The sequence below is a fragment of the Globicephala melas genome, chromosome X, assembly GCF_963455315.2.
Source record: "Globicephala melas chromosome X, mGloMel1.2, whole genome shotgun sequence".
In the NCBI taxonomy this organism is placed as follows: domain Eukaryota; kingdom Metazoa; phylum Chordata; class Mammalia; order Artiodactyla; family Delphinidae; genus Globicephala; species Globicephala melas.
Genome location: NC_083335.1, coordinates 83,959,111 through 83,975,511, shown reverse-complemented (window position 1 = coordinate 83,975,511; position 16,401 = coordinate 83,959,111). Strand labels below are relative to the sequence as shown.

Below are 16,401 nucleotides of genomic sequence, written 5' to 3'. Positions count from 1 at the left end.
CTCTGGTGAGGGGGAAAGTGAGGGAGAAGTAAGGACGTCAACTTTTTATTATGAATAATTCTATACAAGCATGTGCTATTTCTATTACAAAATAAGTACAAAACTAATGGAAGATTATTTTAAAAGAAAGTTGTTTATCCCTGTGAAAGAATATAAAATTCAGCATGTGTTTAAGATGCCAGCTTTTCCATCTTTTATTTCTACCTAACAGGACACTGCATTGGTTTCTCTCTGTATTGGATCTCTCTCTCCCTTGTCTTCTGGCTCAACCCCGCTAAATTAACCCCGCTGCAGCATCTCTATAGTTGTTCTCGTGTTTATACAGTTGTTAATGTATGTCATTTTGAGGAGGAAGAACATTTTTTTAAAAGTTCCAAGTCATTGGTTACTTTTGTCCTGCTATAATTAAGGATTTAAGAAAATGGTTCTTGCTCTATTTTCCTTGAATTACAAAGAAATCACATATGGAATGGGTCAAGACCAAGGTCATTTCATTGGAAAGGATTTTTCACAAAATTGGAACCTAATGATTTGTTCTGAAAACAAAACAAAACAAAACAAAATTCACCATAACACTCGGAAGGAAACTCAAACATGTTGAAATTTCAAATATGGAATACATTTTGATAGTTCAAGGGGGAAAGTTCCTGGCAGGAGAGGTAGGCTAGCAGGAGAGAGAGGGGGAAATCTGAGTAGGTTGTTTAGCTATCTGTCAAATGTAGAGGGACATAAAGGCAGTATTAAATTAGTGAGGTTGTTAGACAGGAATAATGTATAACAGAAGCTAAAGACATGAAAAAAAAACATTTTAACTGTCAAGAGTAAAGTGTTGATTGTTGCTGGTTTTGCATAGGTAGAGGTAACTTTGAAACTGTAGATTGCTAGTTACTTTCATTCCATAAAAATTGGCATTTTTGTTCAAATAGTTCTTTATAAAATAAGAGAGGAGTTTCATTTGGCTGGTTCTCTGTACAGATGTCATATATATTTCTAACTAAACTCATGAATATTTGAATGTCATTCACTTCCTGTTGCTTATTCAGACTTTGCAGTTATTTTTTCCTGTTGTTCTCACCATCAGCAGTAACCCTTTTATGTCCCAGGGCCTTGTCAAAGTGGCCAGATGGTTGAGAGTAAAATAGAGATTTGAGAAGGTAGGGTGTAGATAGACCCTACTCTACAACATAATATTAAGGCAAATAGGCCACTTCGATTCTTTCTTCTCCCTCATAATTCAACCTAAACAAAGTCACTGAAATCCCCTTTCTCAAGTTCCATGTTAAATGTCCTCATCCTTCTCAGATGAAAGTCATTCTAGCCTTGAATTTCAAAGTCCTCCCCAGCTAGCACCAGAGATCACTCTTCCCCCCCACCCCCTTCATTTCCTTTGGCCATCCTGCACTCGCAGAGAAACCTGCCTATTTATTTTTGCCAAGAACCATTTTTTCTTCAAAAACTCTTAATTTTATTCAACTTCCTTTTAAAAATAGTTCCTCACTACCACAAATTATATACCACCCCACAGCAACCAGAATCCAATGAAAGGACTTTATCCTTCTATTAATTCTGGTGTGTTTGTCATGCACCTTTTACATACACACGCCAATGCCTATGACATACAAAGATGGTGCTCTCGAAATATCACTTGCTCTCTTTCCCCATCTCCTTGTCCCTTTTAATTTCTCTCTCACAGCTTCTTCCTCTTCCCCTCCCTCCTCACCCTTTTCCTTGCCACACCTAAACACATTTAGGTCTTCTCTTCCTTTCAAAATCTATCCCCAATTTTGCCTCTAGTCGCCCCCCTACTTCTGTTTCCATAGGTCACTAGGCATGGAGTAGGGCACATAGTACAGGAAACTCTAAATACTTATTGTCTGAATATTTTCAACTTCTGACTAGCTGTGAGCCAATCATTACTTCAGTTTTGTATCATTAGAACCTTTAAAATCTCATTTTAAAAGCTTTCCTTTATAAAGAAAGTGCTATGTAAATACATCACTGGAAGTATCTCATTTAGGTGATAAATAGGTCTGCAGACTCAAAATCAGTTACGGAATTGGGAGTGTTGGGGATGGGGGCATAATTTGGGATCAAGTACATGCCTAAATTAATTACGAAGGAAGGCCCTCTACATGTACCAGCATGTGAACCATGTGTTCAAAATTCAGCATACAGTGTTTGCTCTCAAAGTAAATATACATTGAACTTCATTTTTGATAAACTGGATATGGAGCATATAAAATTGTTTTCTTATTTAGTAACCACTAACATTCCTTTTTAAAATGTGATTGAAGGTAGGAAAGTGGCCTTGATCTATTCACTAATTTTGGGTTTTGCATCATAGGTCTTGTCAGCTGCAGCTGCAGCCGGTGTATCTGTAGCCTTTGGGGCACCTATTGGCGGAGTATTATTCAGCCTAGAAGAGGTAATACTTTTATCTGTCTGTAGAGCCACGCACATGATTTTGTGCCAGGAATTCTGGCCATTGTCTGTGTACATTGCAGTCCCAAAGTGCTCTGCCCAACTCCAGTGCTTTGCCACGGGGCCAGAGATCTCCAGGCCATTTTCATCCTCAACTCTAATTCCTGCAGCACCAGTTTTCACCCCAGTTTATGCACGTTGACTGAGCTTACTTTCTCATTTTCTCTCTTATAGGTCAGCTACTACTTTCCCCTCAAAACACTGTGGCGTTCGTTTTTTGCTGCTTTAGTGGCAGCATTCACTCTACGCTCCATCAATCCGTTTGGGAACAGCCGCCTGGTTCTATTTTATGTGGAGTTTCACACCCCATGGCATCTCTTTGAGCTCGTGCCCTTCATTCTGTTGGGCATATTTGGTGGTCTGTGGGGAGCTTTGTTTATCCGCACCAATATTGCCTGGTGTCGGAAGCGTAAGACCACCCAGTTGGGCAAGTATCCTGTCATAGAGGTACTCGTCATGACGGCCATCACTGCCATCCTGGCTTTCCCCAATGAGTACACCCGTATGAGCACAAGTGAGCTCATTTCTGAGCTGTTCAATGACTGTGGCCTTCTGGACTCCTCTAAGCTCTGTGATTATGAGAACCGTTTCAACACAAGCAAGGCGGGTGAGCTGCCCGACAGACCAGCTGGTGTGGGAGTCTACAGCGCAATGTGGCAGCTGGCCTTGACACTCATACTGAAAATTGTCATCACTATATTCACTTTTGGCATGAAGGTGAGGAGATTCTTTTGGTCCTTGGTGGATATTTGTGTGGCTGTAAGTTTGGAGGGCAAAGCCAAGATATTGTACGATTCTCATAGTTCGTGTGGCGCATCCAACTTCAAAGACCCAAATCCCTTTTTACCCCCACGTGTTCTCATAACTTCTTAGATGATTGTACCTCTATCTAAAACTGTGCAAGCCCAGTTTTAGGCCAAATGCAAACCTCAGTGATGAGATTTCAAGTAGAAAGATTTTCTCCTTTTCTGTGGAAAACATATTTTGCCTCTCAAAAAGGATGCTGAGGTATTTATTCCAGTGCATTTTATATCAAAACAATATCTGACCAACACATTTTTGGTCCTTATAAAGTGGCTTTAGAGTTACGAATAAAGCAAGATAGTAGGTTGAACCAAAAGAAGTTGCCGACCATTTTGACCACTAAAATAGCAATTTCATATGGCTCAACCCAATAGGTAGCTAAATGTATTTTTTACAGTTATCAGTGTCCAATTAGCAAGAACTTCACAGGTGATCCTAAATTAGTATTTAGATTATCAACAGCTGGTATTAGGCCAGCATCTTTTATTTTCAGTACCCATTATCATTTCCGTGTGTCAGAAGAAACCAGGAAGGAAAATTTGTAAAGTATTTTCCTTCTCTTCCTTGGTTTTCATTTGTTTGTTTCTTTTTTTAGCACTCAGCTACCAAGGTATTTCCTCTTCTCTAGGGAAATGGAGATTCAAACCAGAAAATAAGAGCCAGCAAGTCGGTTTAGGCAGTACTGTAATCTCTGAATTGATATGCATCCTCCTCAACACCCTGGACAGATTTTCAGTGCTTCTTGAGTTACTTTTTACCTCGTGGCTTCATTCTTTCATCTAAAGTGAATTTGCAGACCATCAGACCCACCCTGATTCAAATATATTCCAGAATTGAATACAAGCTATTTTAAAATAATCTGCTGTTTGGATTATCTCTGTCATCATTTTCCCTCTCTTAGCACAGAAAATTGAGAATGCACTATTGTATCCTAGGAGTCAAAAAAAGAGTGGGGACAGCTTACCCTTCCCCCTCCCCATATCCTCAAGTCCATTCTCTAGTAGGTCTGTGTCTTTATTCCCATCTTACCCCTAGGTTCTTCATGACCTTTTTTTTTTTCTTAGATTCCATATATATGTGTTAGCATATGGTATTTGTTTTTCTCTTTCTGACTTACTTCACTCTGTATGACAGACTCTAGGTCCATCCACCTCACTACAAATAACTCAATTTCATTTCTTTTTATGGCTGAGTAATATTCCATTGTATATATGTGCCACATCTTCTTTATCCATTCATCCGATGATGGACACTTAGGTTGCTTCCAGTGGCATGGACATGTATACACTACCAAACGTAAAATAGATAGCTAGTGGGAAGCAGCCGCATAGCACTGAGAGATCAGCTCAGTGCTTTGTGACCACCTAGAGGGGTGGGATAGGGAGGGTGGGAGGGAGGGAGACGCAAGAGGGAAGAGATATGGGAACATATGTATATGTATAACTGATTCACTTTGTTATCAAGCAGAAACTAACACACCATTGTAAAGCAATTATACTCCAATAAAGGTGTTAAAAAAAAAAGAATGGGGAGACAGATGGGGGTTCCTTTTTGGGACAGTCATGCAACCATAGTCACTATCTCATTAAGAAAACTTAATCATTTATTCTTTCTTTATACTGTTAAAATAAACTGAAACCTCATGTGCCATCCTTTTTGTGTGAGTAATGGGTCAAGATTCAATACATGAGAGTGGTTACAAGCATTGCATTTAAACCGCAGTACCAGCGTTTACTAAATCTTGGCCTTGGGTGAGTTCCTTAACCTCTCTGCACCTTAGGTCCTTTGCGAGTTGGGAATTATAACACCTGCCTCCTGGGGTGGTTGTAAAGAACCCATGAAATCTGGTCCATAGAGCATCCAGCATTGAACATTGTAGATAGTCAATAAAGGGTAATTGTTGTTGATTAGAATTCAAAATTGGGGAAAATGTCTGCATATATGAGAAACTCCATCTATTTTCCTTTTTCTTTGGGAAAGGCTTAATTTCTGCCTCCAGTTCTGTGTTGGTCTGGAGAGTTCAGGCTCTTGCCTGATGGACCCCGAATCAGGGTAAGCGTCTTTGCAGTCGTCCTTGCCTGCACGTTCCAGAGAACCTCTAGTCCCTGTAGTGTTACACAAATCTTTGCGGCCACTTGCTAGCGTAGTGCATAGTTAAATTGTCATTGGCCTGTTCGCTTCGCAGAGGGTCAGTCCTCTAGCCCTTACCATGTGCCGGACGATCACATCACTTCTCACTGACCATCTTTTGCTTTCTCTTTGCAGATCCCTTCTGGCCTCTTTATCCCTAGCATGGCTGTTGGTGCTATAGCAGGTCGGCTTTTGGGAGTAGGGATGGAACAGCTGGCTTATTACCACCATGACTGGGCCATCTTCAATAGCTGGTGCAGTCAAGGAGCGGATTGTATCACCCCTGGCCTTTATGCGATGGTTGGGGCTGCAGCCTGCTTGGGTGAGTACTGTTTGCATTGATTCCAAAGAGATTGCTACCCAGGTGGCATTATAAAGACGAGTGATATTAAACACAATTGACTGTAGATTTTTCTTTTTTTTTGCGGTACGTGGGCCTCTCACTGTTGTGGCCTCTCCCGTTGCGGAGCACAGGCTCCGGACGTGCAGGCTCAGCGGCCATGGCTCACGGGTACTAGCCGCTCCGCGGCACGTGGGATCTTCCCGGACCGGGGCACGAACCCGTGTCCCCTGCATCGGCAGGCGGACTCTCAACCACTGCGCCACCAGGGAAGCCCGACTGTAGATTTTTTTAAAGATGACTCTCCATTTCTTGTTGGGCTTGCCATTTTCAAGTGCTTTAAGAAAGCATTCTTTACCATATATCTCCATTCCTCCCCTTTGAGAGTAATTCTTCTCTCAAATTCCGTCATATTGAGGAAATAATCAGAAATTTGGGCAAAGATGATCTGCACAAGAATGTGCATCATGGTATTATGTGTAATAGCAAATAACTGGAATCAACCTAAAAGCACAATAAGGGACTGGTTAAATAAATTATGGTATAGTACATCCATATAATGCCATACCATACAGCCACTGAATGTGATGCTAATAGGTTTAATATCTTTAAATACAATGTTAAATACATTTGTACTAATATACAAAGTATTCCTAATATAAAGTTAGGAGAAAAAGCAAGGTGGGGAATTTAAACGTATAATATGAGTTCATCTGTATAAAAACATACGTTTTTGAAAAAAGTCATTTGAAATTTTTACTCAGCATATTTCTAGACAGTGAGCTTATGGATAATGGCTTTCTTTTATATACTTTAAAAATATATGTATTTTCTTATCTTTCCACCGTGGGCCTGCACATCCCAGAGAACCTCTCGTATCTGTAGTGTTACACAAATCATAGAGATCTTATGCAATTACTTATATAATTGGGGGGTGGGGAGCAACAGACAAATGAAAAAAAGACGAAGAATGAAGGAGGTATCTTGTACTTTTGTAGAGATTATTTTTAGAAGTCTGACTCATGTTCACTGTAAACTTGCTTGAATGCAGTTGCAGGGGTCTATAGGTGAGGCCTCCTTTTAGTGATGTTTCTGGTAAGTAGCTTTTTCTGGATGGGGCCTGTGACAGGCCCATAACTGTAATGAATCCTATACTTTTGCTCCCTTCAGTAAGTAGCCTGTGTCTGTTTTTTGCAGGCGGGGTGACTCGGATGACTGTTTCTCTTGTTGTCATAATGTTTGAACTAACTGGTGGCTTGGAATACATTGTGCCTCTGATGGCCGCAGCCATGACAAGCAAGTGGGTGGCAGATGCTCTTGGGCGGGAGGGCATCTATGATGCCCACATCCGTCTCAATGGATACCCCTTTCTTGAAGCCAAAGAAGAGTTTGCTCACAAGACCCTGGCAATGGATGTGATGAAACCCCGGAGAAATGATCCTTTGTTGACTGTCCTTACTCAGGACAGTATGACTGTGGAAGACGTAGAGACCATAATCAGTGAAACCACTTACAGTGGCTTCCCAGTTGTGGTGTCCCGGGAGTCCCAAAGACTTGTGGGTTTTGTCCTCCGAAGAGACCTCATTATTTCAATTGGTAAGGATTTCAGAAATGGGATAAGGGAATCCACTATGGAAATAAATAAATATGCATGAGGGGAAGGGAGGGATAAATTAGGAGTTTGGGGTTAACAGGTACACACTACTATATATAAAATAGATAAGCAACAAGGCTACTGTATGGCACAGGGAAGTATATTCAGTATCTTGTAATAACCTGTAATGGGAAAGAATCTGAAAAAGAATGTTTATATATATCAATATATATATAATTATATGTATATATACATATATAAAACTGAATCACTTTGCTGTATACCTGAAACTAACACAACATTGTAAATCAACTATACAATCAATCACTAAGCATGCATGCATGCGTGAAAAGGGGAAGGACAGAGTGGAGAGGGGACTGGTTAGGGCCCAGAAGTTTAGAAGTAGTCATTCCTTTTTCAACCTTTTGTTTTCTACTTTTCAAATAGAAAATGCTCGAAAAAAACAGGATGGAGTTGTGAGCACTTCTGTCATTTATTTCACCGAGCATTCTCCTCCAGTGCCACCATACACCCCACCTACCCTCAAGCTTCGGAACATCCTGGATCTCAGCCCCTTCACTGTGACTGACCTTACACCCATGGAGATCGTGGTAGATATCTTCCGCAAGCTGGGACTGCGGCAGTGCCTGGTTACACACAATGGGTGAGAGCTCTTTGGTGAAGGCAAATTGGATTTGGGAGGAAAAGAGAATGTAGAGAGATAAAGAAAGAAGAACCCAACTCACATGAATATTTGTAGCATTTATAGACCTTTTTGAAGCTCTGAGATGAAGATGAATGTGTTTCTTTTTTTGTCATAATTAATAGAAAAGGAGTTTGGGGAAGATAGTGGGTTTGAGAGATGCGAACTGCTGGTTGTACATTATAAATAACTCAGTTCCTCCCCCACAAAGGAAACAACTATGTTCTCATGAACAGGCAGCACTGAAATTATAATGGTATTAGGTAGTATATGTATAGTATTTGGTGCTTACGATACCTTTGTTGTTATTATTTGAGGGTGAGAAAACCAAGTTCCAGTGAGGTTTAAAGATTTGCACAAGGACCCTCAGTTACTGTCTAGTAGTGGTAGCCTTTATTTATTTATTTATTTTGGTCTCGCCACACAGTTTGCGGGATCTCAGTTCCCAGACCAGGGATTGAACCCAGGACATGCAATGGAAGCCCGGAATCCTAACCATTAGGCCACCAGGGAACTCCCTAAACACAAGTCTTCTGACTTCCAAGGCTAAGGCTCTTTCTTTCTGGGATATTTCTTATCCAGTAAAGGAAGCCATGCTATTTTTATTGGAAAAGAAAGGAGGTTGAGGAGAAGGGTGCGTGTTTTTGTTTTTGTTGTTGTTGTTTTTGACCCTGGTATGTTAATCTAATGATTATATAAGAATTTCGCCCTCTACAGTTTCTGAATAGCGTAGCAGATGTCTTGCAGGATTGAGATCAGTTAGGGGACTTTTCCTAACTGATCCATTCAACCTTTACTGAATCTGTACTTCATGTAAGAAGGCATTCCACTAGATTCTGGGGAGAGGCAAAAAGCAATGAGACCCTTCTCTGCCCTCAAGGAGCATACAGTGTTTATAGGGAAGCTGAGAACACAGCAAATTGGACAAATGCTACGGAAGAGGTGTGCACAGAACATGCTGTTCCCAGGAGGAGGGCACAGTTATTACTGGCTCGTAGGATCAGGGAAGGTGTTCTGGAAGAGGGACATTTGAACTGGGTTGCAAAAGGTAAGATTTGTATATAGAGAGAAGAATATTTAAACCACAGGAAATAGCAGGATTTAAGACCTAGAGGAAGAAGTGCTTAGAGCATGCTTCGGGACCCATGCATTGTCCCATTTACCTGGTACATGTAATCTAGTCCTGTCATCGTTCTGTAAGTACAGATAGTATTCAAAGACAAAGATGAAAAGGACCACAAAAAGTGTCACCTTTGAGAATGTTATTTTAACTACAGATTAATTTTTGTCTTGTTTTATCTTTTAGGCGATTGCTTGGAATCATTACCAAAAAGGATGTGCTAAAGCATATAGCACAGATGGCGAACCAAGATCCTGATTCCATTCTCTTCAACTAGAATCACAGGGTTGTACTGGATATAAAACAGGAAGGACATTGCAGACCATGGATATATTTTATTAACTGGGTACCCAAAAAACATTTCCCACATTTGGATGGTGAAGTTATATTTGTGTGTTGTCTCTTTCCTACAAGTTAACCAGTTGCACTACATAATCTCTGGAAATTAATCTTCTCTTTAGGAGAAAATTCAGTTAGGCTTCTGTGATATTGCATTAGGAAGATTTCATGAAAGAGTAAACAAGATTGCTATGGTTTAATTCTTTTTCTAAAGATTTTTTTAATTTAAAACATAAGTATTAGCCAATATGCAATCACTGAAAACTATGCAAGAAAAATTCCAACCGTCCTGACTTATAGCCTGCAGGAAGCTCATGAAAAAGTCACTTTTTTGGACTCTGTCATTGGTGGAAGATGAAGTGTAAACCAGGGACTTTGCTTTTCCAACCACAGAAAGGAAAACCAGAAGGAAAATAGGAATGGTATTTTCCAGACTGTGAATTCAGTTCAAATGTTATCTTGTTCTTGTTACAATATTTAGCATTATTAGTTTATGTGTGTGTATGTATATGTTAATTTTAATACCTGATTATAAGACAATGCTGCTTTGGTTAATCTCCTCTAAATGAATGTAGAGAGGTTGACTTTTATAGCTTGCTTGTTCCTGGTACTCTTTTGAAGTGCACAAAAGATAAGTTATAGAATTTTCTCCTTGTCTGCAAAAAGGGTAATTTTCCAGATGGCCTTTGTTAGCTAGTAGACAAGGACTTTGCCACGAATTTGTTAGTAGCAAGGAATGATTTCTCCATCTTCCTTGAAACGAATGATTAGTAAAGTTCTAAGCAAAGTCAATGACCAGGACTTTCACATTTTTGTGAGGTCCCAACTCTTACCCAGATGCCACCTCCATGAGTGATGGTGCTTTTAGCTTCTGGAATATGTAAGAATAGTAAAGGGAACCAAGTCTAGACTGCATACTGGTAAACCAGGGAAGATCCCGAACTGTATCTGCGTTCTCATGCATTCCTTCATAACAACCACCAGTACTAAAATGACTGGGCACTCATGCCTCCTCCCAGTGTTAAGTACATATATATAACAGGCCAGTGTTGTCCCCGTGATCGTGAATTTAGACTTGGGGTACTTTCAGGTATATTCAAGGCATTGGAACAGGATAGGCAGCTGTGACTCTCTTGAGGCTCCTTAGAATTCTAAATAAAATGCAGAACCTTCCTGAGACCCAGGGGTGTGGACAAGGCCTGGTGACACCAAAGGTGCTTGTATACAATTGAAAAGGTGCCTGTCTCAATTTCCTACCACCTTTACTGCAGTAGAAAATATCACACTCTAGGGACACCTGGTGGAGTTACAGAGCCACCATCATCATTCCGACTACTGTTTCGTTTTCTACAGTTTTACCCACGTGCTGTTGTTCCCCCTCCATTCTCCCTTTCCCACGCCTCAGTCCTGAGTCCTGTCTTTGGGATTGAGTAGTGTGCCCGGTTAATCATTCCTGTTACAAAAAAGTAACTCCCAGGGCTAGTTAAATTGTAAACCCAGCCTCTACAATCTTACAGCCCATGGACGAGAGGTGACGCACAACCATTTGCTTTGCTTTATAGCCCAGTAGCTCCATTTCCATGCTGACGCCCACAGCAGTGAGACTCAAATGCTAGGGGTGGGAGTTGAGCCTTTCCCATTTTACAAGTCTGTTCCCAGCGCTTCCCACCATGCTTCTAGCCTAGAATCAGCAGTCACTCGGCACAGCCTCTCCTCCCACTCCAAGCACCTCAGCGTACCTCATTTTAAAAGTTGTCTATCTCTGATTCTAGGATTTTTTACCCCTAGTTTCTTATCTTTCCAAAATCTGAAATTCTTTTATTGCCTAGAACTGGGGAGCCAAGGCTTATTTTGATTTTTATCTTTAAAATATCAAGGCAGTCACCAGAGTTTCTCCTCTTAAGTATATCACTCTAGCATTTTAATGAAAAAGACAAAAACCTCCCTAGGTTATATTATATTATAGTCACGACTCAGTAACTTCACGTCTTTTGTCCCTTCTGTACCACTGATTCCCTCACACGAGATGAGGCTATTTGCCTGACCACCGCGTCTGTTGTGCGCAAATCAAAGTTCTTATGTGTGTACTTCTGGTTCACTACCTGTCTTTTCTTATCAGCCGTCCAACTAAAGTTTGCAAAACAGGAAATGTTAGTATCTCTGGTATTTGGTGATGGTGAAAGGTTTGGTCGCATTTCATAGTACAGCAGTGATATGGAGAGTGTCTAAGTTTGCCTTTGTGTTTCTTCTAGGCTCTGTTTTTGATTTGAGACAGATGAGCCAGTGTTCAGGTGCTACTTCAGAGAATAAATTCAAGAAATCAGATAACACTGTGCCAAGGTATACTTTCTAGATACTAAGCACCGATTGGCCCTCCAGAGAATAATATCCCTTTGATACCTCACTCCTGATAAATCTCATTCATTAACCTCAGCTTCTCAGGAATCCTTGTAACTCATATGCTAGAAGTAGCTGTAGTGTATGGTATCCATTATATGTCCAGTCCGATGGTTTGGCTCCAAGTTTGGCTAATTGTGGTAGAGCTCTCTGCTAGACTGCTAGCTCAGCACCTTAACACTCAAGAGTTTCTTGTCTTGAGGCAAAGGAAAATGTTCTTTCTGCCATTGCCAATTCAGCAGTTGGACATACTTAAACCAACAAAGCTGATATAGGGGGGTCTGTCAGTAGTCTCAAATGGCCACATACCTCAATGGCAAAAGACTGGATAATCTGTGATTTAAAAATTAGTATGAGCCGAGACCAGTCGATTCTGGTAATAAGAAAGAAGGTTTCCCGACACACGGAAAGGATTTACAAAAGAATGCCAATAAGTGCTTCGAGAGAGTTAGGGCTTTCCAAGCCAAAATATCTGGTAGGCATCCAGGCCACGAAAGGAATGAGAGTCTATGGATTTGTAAAAGTCTAACTGCTATATTTTGTATCTTCAGATCTGTGATGTAAAGAATTAAAGAAGCCGAAATAGTTAAGGCATGATTAGTTACGCCACTGCCAGAAGCAGGGGACTGAACAAGCAAAATAATGGCCACTTTTAAGATCACTTCTATTTGGATGTACGTTCAGACACTCCCCCTCTTTTCTGGCTCTGGTGTCCTTCAGGCTCAGCCCAGCTGTGGAGTAGAGGTGGTATAATCCACAGAGCAGATATCCTCTGGTGGATAATCTGACATTGATGGTACTTTGGATTTGCCAGCTGGCAGAGCAGTCGATTAATTTGCTGATGGAACTGCAAAGCAGTTCCGTTGTTTTGGCACCAGAGGCTGAATCTGAACCCTTTACAGGAAGAGCAGAGAAGAAGCATAAATGTCTCTAGCAAGTCTTCAGTTGTGCTTGAACACAAGAATGATAAAGTAATGGGGACTTTGTATGGTCTAAGGCTGTGAAGTAATTCTTAACTATGAATTTATGAACCCATTCAGGTGTCGGGGGAGCAAATGTGTTTTTTAAAACAGCGTGCAAGAGAGTCGATCAGGGAATGTAATCACTGCTGTATGTTTTAAGTATTTGGATCACCTGTCCCGGTTGGATCCTGACCTTGATTTGTTTAGTTAGGTGATGAGTAGGAAGGTGTACTTGTTACCCCACAGTATCTTTTGGTTTTATTTTTTAATAAATCACAAGGAGTGCAGTTTTTGAAGTTGAGTTTTTAATAAATGATAGTGAAGACAGTTGAAAATTTGACATGACCAGTGTGTTTTATATTGCCAGAGTACTTACTGATGACTGACCACATTGTATTGTGAGGAATCGGTTTACTTTCACTGGATCAGAGCCAAACGCAGGCCACTCATCTGTTCAGAGAAAGCAGGAGAGCATCTTTCATGGTGGTGCATAGAGTATTGAGCTCTTAAAAACTCTGAGAAAAAATGAGGAGTTCAGAAAGTAAAGGGGAGGTGAAATATTGAGTCCTTAAAAAAAAGGTGTCTAAATATGTGGTCTGAACTTCAGTGTCCGACGACCTTGATTTTTTTTTTTAACCACCTCTGGGATAACCTGGATTCCCTTTGGAGAGAGAATGGAAAGTTATGGCAGTGGAAAAAGCCTAGTAAGCAAGTATACGAGTTCTTGTAAGATGGTGGGAGGAAGGCCATTCCATGCCCCAAGCCAAACACCCCGACATTTATAAACTGCTTGATCATGTGCCTCAAGGAGAGAAAAAATTAGTAGTCTACCAAAGACCAGGCTTTCCAAGCAACCAAGAGGCTCAAAGCAGCATTTGGTGGAGGCAGTCTACTTTTGTGGAGAGGGCTGACCCAAGACCAGACCCTCTTGCGGAGGAGGGCAGCGTCTACTGCCATTGCCTAAGTGATAAGCTTTAGGTAGCTTATCTTGAATTTTGATAGCAAAATATTTTAAAAATCTATATTGTTAGCCTCCCTGGTATGTACTTATTGTAGATTAAAAAGAAAAAGGTGAGGCTTTCTCAGAGCTCAGGGAGCTGTGTAAATTTGACCTGTGGTAACCACTGAGCTGTGCTCAGCCTCAATTTTGGTTGCTTGCCCCAAGGGGAAGAGTTCCTGGACTAGTAGGTGTTAGCAACTTCAAGTTACTCCCTAAATGTTTGCTGGTCACAGTCTCATTTCTAAACATCTGCATCTCGGCAAAGTTTTGAAGTGACGTAGGGAGCAAAATCGGTTTTTCCACCTTGTAGTCTGATTTTGCCAAATCACCCAAGAAAGAAAGACGGTCTATGATGTGCGGAGTTTGCGTTTCTTGGATGAGACCTGTCAGGTCATCCAGCCCAATCCCGCAGTCTTAAATTCCTACCTCTAAGTTCCTGCCAAAGGGTCTTCAGCCTCTGGGTGCACACTCGTTGAATGAATGCCTTGCTTAAAGTTTGGCCTTTTAAGGGGAAGAAAGTGTGTGATGGTATAAAAATATGAGGGTTTAAATAAATGATCTCTGCCTCTCCTCCTCTTTCCTCCCCACCCCTGTCTCTCTGTCTCTCCTCACCCCAATACCCTGAATTCAAAAAATTTTCTCAGTTACTCTAAGTGTATTATTTTGAATGTGGACCTTGGGGAGGGAGAGGATCATTCTGAGAGTAGAGAATGGAAGATACTTCTGAGTTGATGGAACCAGTGGGGCTTTGCTCCACTGTAGGGGCTAAAGCCAATGGTATCTGTTGGCAGTGTCCAGGGCTTTAGCATCTTAATGCAGACATGTGAAGTATTCATTGCTAAACCTTGTTATCATCTACTAGTCCAAATCTGTTGAAAGTCAGAGGCGGTCTAGGGTTTGATGAGTGAAATGCCACCTGGCAGAATGGAGATAAGGGAATGGCCCGAGATGGTTTTGTCAGGGTAGGAATGTTTAGCCTCATTATCTTATTGAGTGTACCTCAAATATATGGTCCTTCAAGAGTGTTCCTTTTCCCTCCTCCATTTCACTTTATTCCTTCTCTCTCTTTCCCATTGTCCCGCCTTTTTAGCACTCAGATTTTAATAAATATTTACTTTTTATTATATATTTGGTCCCTTGGGACTATGTAATGATTAAGAATTAATTTCATTCTAGGTAAAAAAAAATGATGTGTTTAATATTTTGTTCTTTTAAACTGTCTTTTGAAGCTATGCTGCTAACCAGGTACAGGCCAGAAAGGAGTTGGGCTTGACGGACAGCACCCTGGTCATGTCACCTAAGGATGCCATTGATGTAATGATGGTGACTCTTCTTCATTTGACCAAGGCCAGCCTCCTGCTCTTACCTCTGTCCATTCATTTCTGGCTGTGGGAAAAATACCACCTGTCAGGTGAGCCAGTGAGGCCAGGAGGATCAGAGGGGCCGCCGGTTCCAGCCCATGGACCACTATATGAATGTCTCTGTAATAAGCTCATTTGTAGGGCCGGCTCCAACTGCAGTAGCCAAAGAAAACCTGTCTGACTCAACATTTTAGTTCCTGAGAGTTGGTAAAAGTTCAACCGAAGCTAAGGTATAGACATTAGCAGTAGCTAGGCGTCCAGAAACTAGAGTCAACTAAAGCTAATAGAGTTTCCACAGGAAACTTGGTGCTGAGCTGTTCAGAGCAATTATTTATCTGAGTGTTGCCAACCCTTTAGTCACGCTTTCTTAGCTTTATTCTAACTTTTAGAGACATTGGTCCCTGTTCATAGGCACAGCCTGTACCAAAGCTGTGGCTCACTGCACAGTTCATTCTGCTCCCTGGTCAAGCATAGGAACATAGTCCAAAAAGGAAGATGTGGGCTGGGGAGTTAGGAGACCTGGTTTCTATTCCCTATGCTTCTACTAACTAGCCTCGAGATCTTAACCGCTCTGTGCCTCAGCGTTCCCATCTGCAAAATGGGGATAGTGTTAATTGCCCTACCTACCTCACAGGGTTGTTGTGAGGATAAACTGAGACAATGAAAGGAAAGTACTTTGACAAGTAAGTGCTATGCAAATTGTAAGAAAAGGAAACAATCACGTTAAAGGCAATGGAATGGACTTTGGCAGAAAGGTTAATGGGATTGTCCAGCCCTTTCTCTGTGTGGCTTAAACCCAGGTCGCCATTGCTTTATACATTTTTCACTTAGCACAGATTTGTAATTATGCATGTAATAAAGCACAGCCTTATCCAACTTGGTGTCTGGTGTGTTTCTGAAGACTCTCAATTTTGTAGCTATTGATTTCTGATCATAAAAGCTTGGTGTGGAGATTGGGGGAGGGTAGTGTAAAAGGTACCTGCAAATTCCTGCTAGTAGGCTCACTTCTTAAAATGATTTATTAAAGACTTAATTAGTTTTACAGATCGAGTAATACCTTTTACCATAAGGAGACAAATGAGGAGCACCTTGTATTTTCTGAGAGATTCCAGATACCTCATTCATTATGGCTACTTAAATGTTCCTGTCTCATACATTGGTGATCCTTTC

At 41.0% G+C, this 16,401-nt stretch overlaps 1 protein-coding gene across 4 annotated transcripts in view; it reads left to right on the top strand.

Annotated features, from left to right (window-relative positions):
- The window catches only part of CLCN5 (chloride voltage-gated channel 5), a 159,441-nt gene extending 143,347 nt beyond the window's left edge, over window positions 1-16,094 (top strand). For 3 of the 4 annotated variants that reach the window (XM_030846651.2, XM_060292499.1, XM_060292501.1), the window contains 6 exons: window positions 2,345-2,425; window positions 2,656-3,198; window positions 5,551-5,737; window positions 6,953-7,351; window positions 7,797-8,013; window positions 9,359-16,094. In XM_030846651.2, the coding sequence (XP_030702511.1) occupies window positions 2,345-2,425; window positions 2,656-3,198; window positions 5,551-5,737; window positions 6,953-7,351; window positions 7,797-8,013; window positions 9,359-9,449 (1,518 nt within the window). In that variant the 3' untranslated portion in view covers window positions 9,450-16,094. The remainder of the gene's footprint in view (window positions 1-2,344; window positions 2,426-2,655; window positions 3,199-5,550; window positions 5,738-6,952; window positions 7,352-7,796; window positions 8,014-9,358) is intronic. The other variant, XR_009560730.1, reaches the window with a different exon arrangement.
- Window positions 16,095-16,401: the final 307 nt, after the last annotated feature.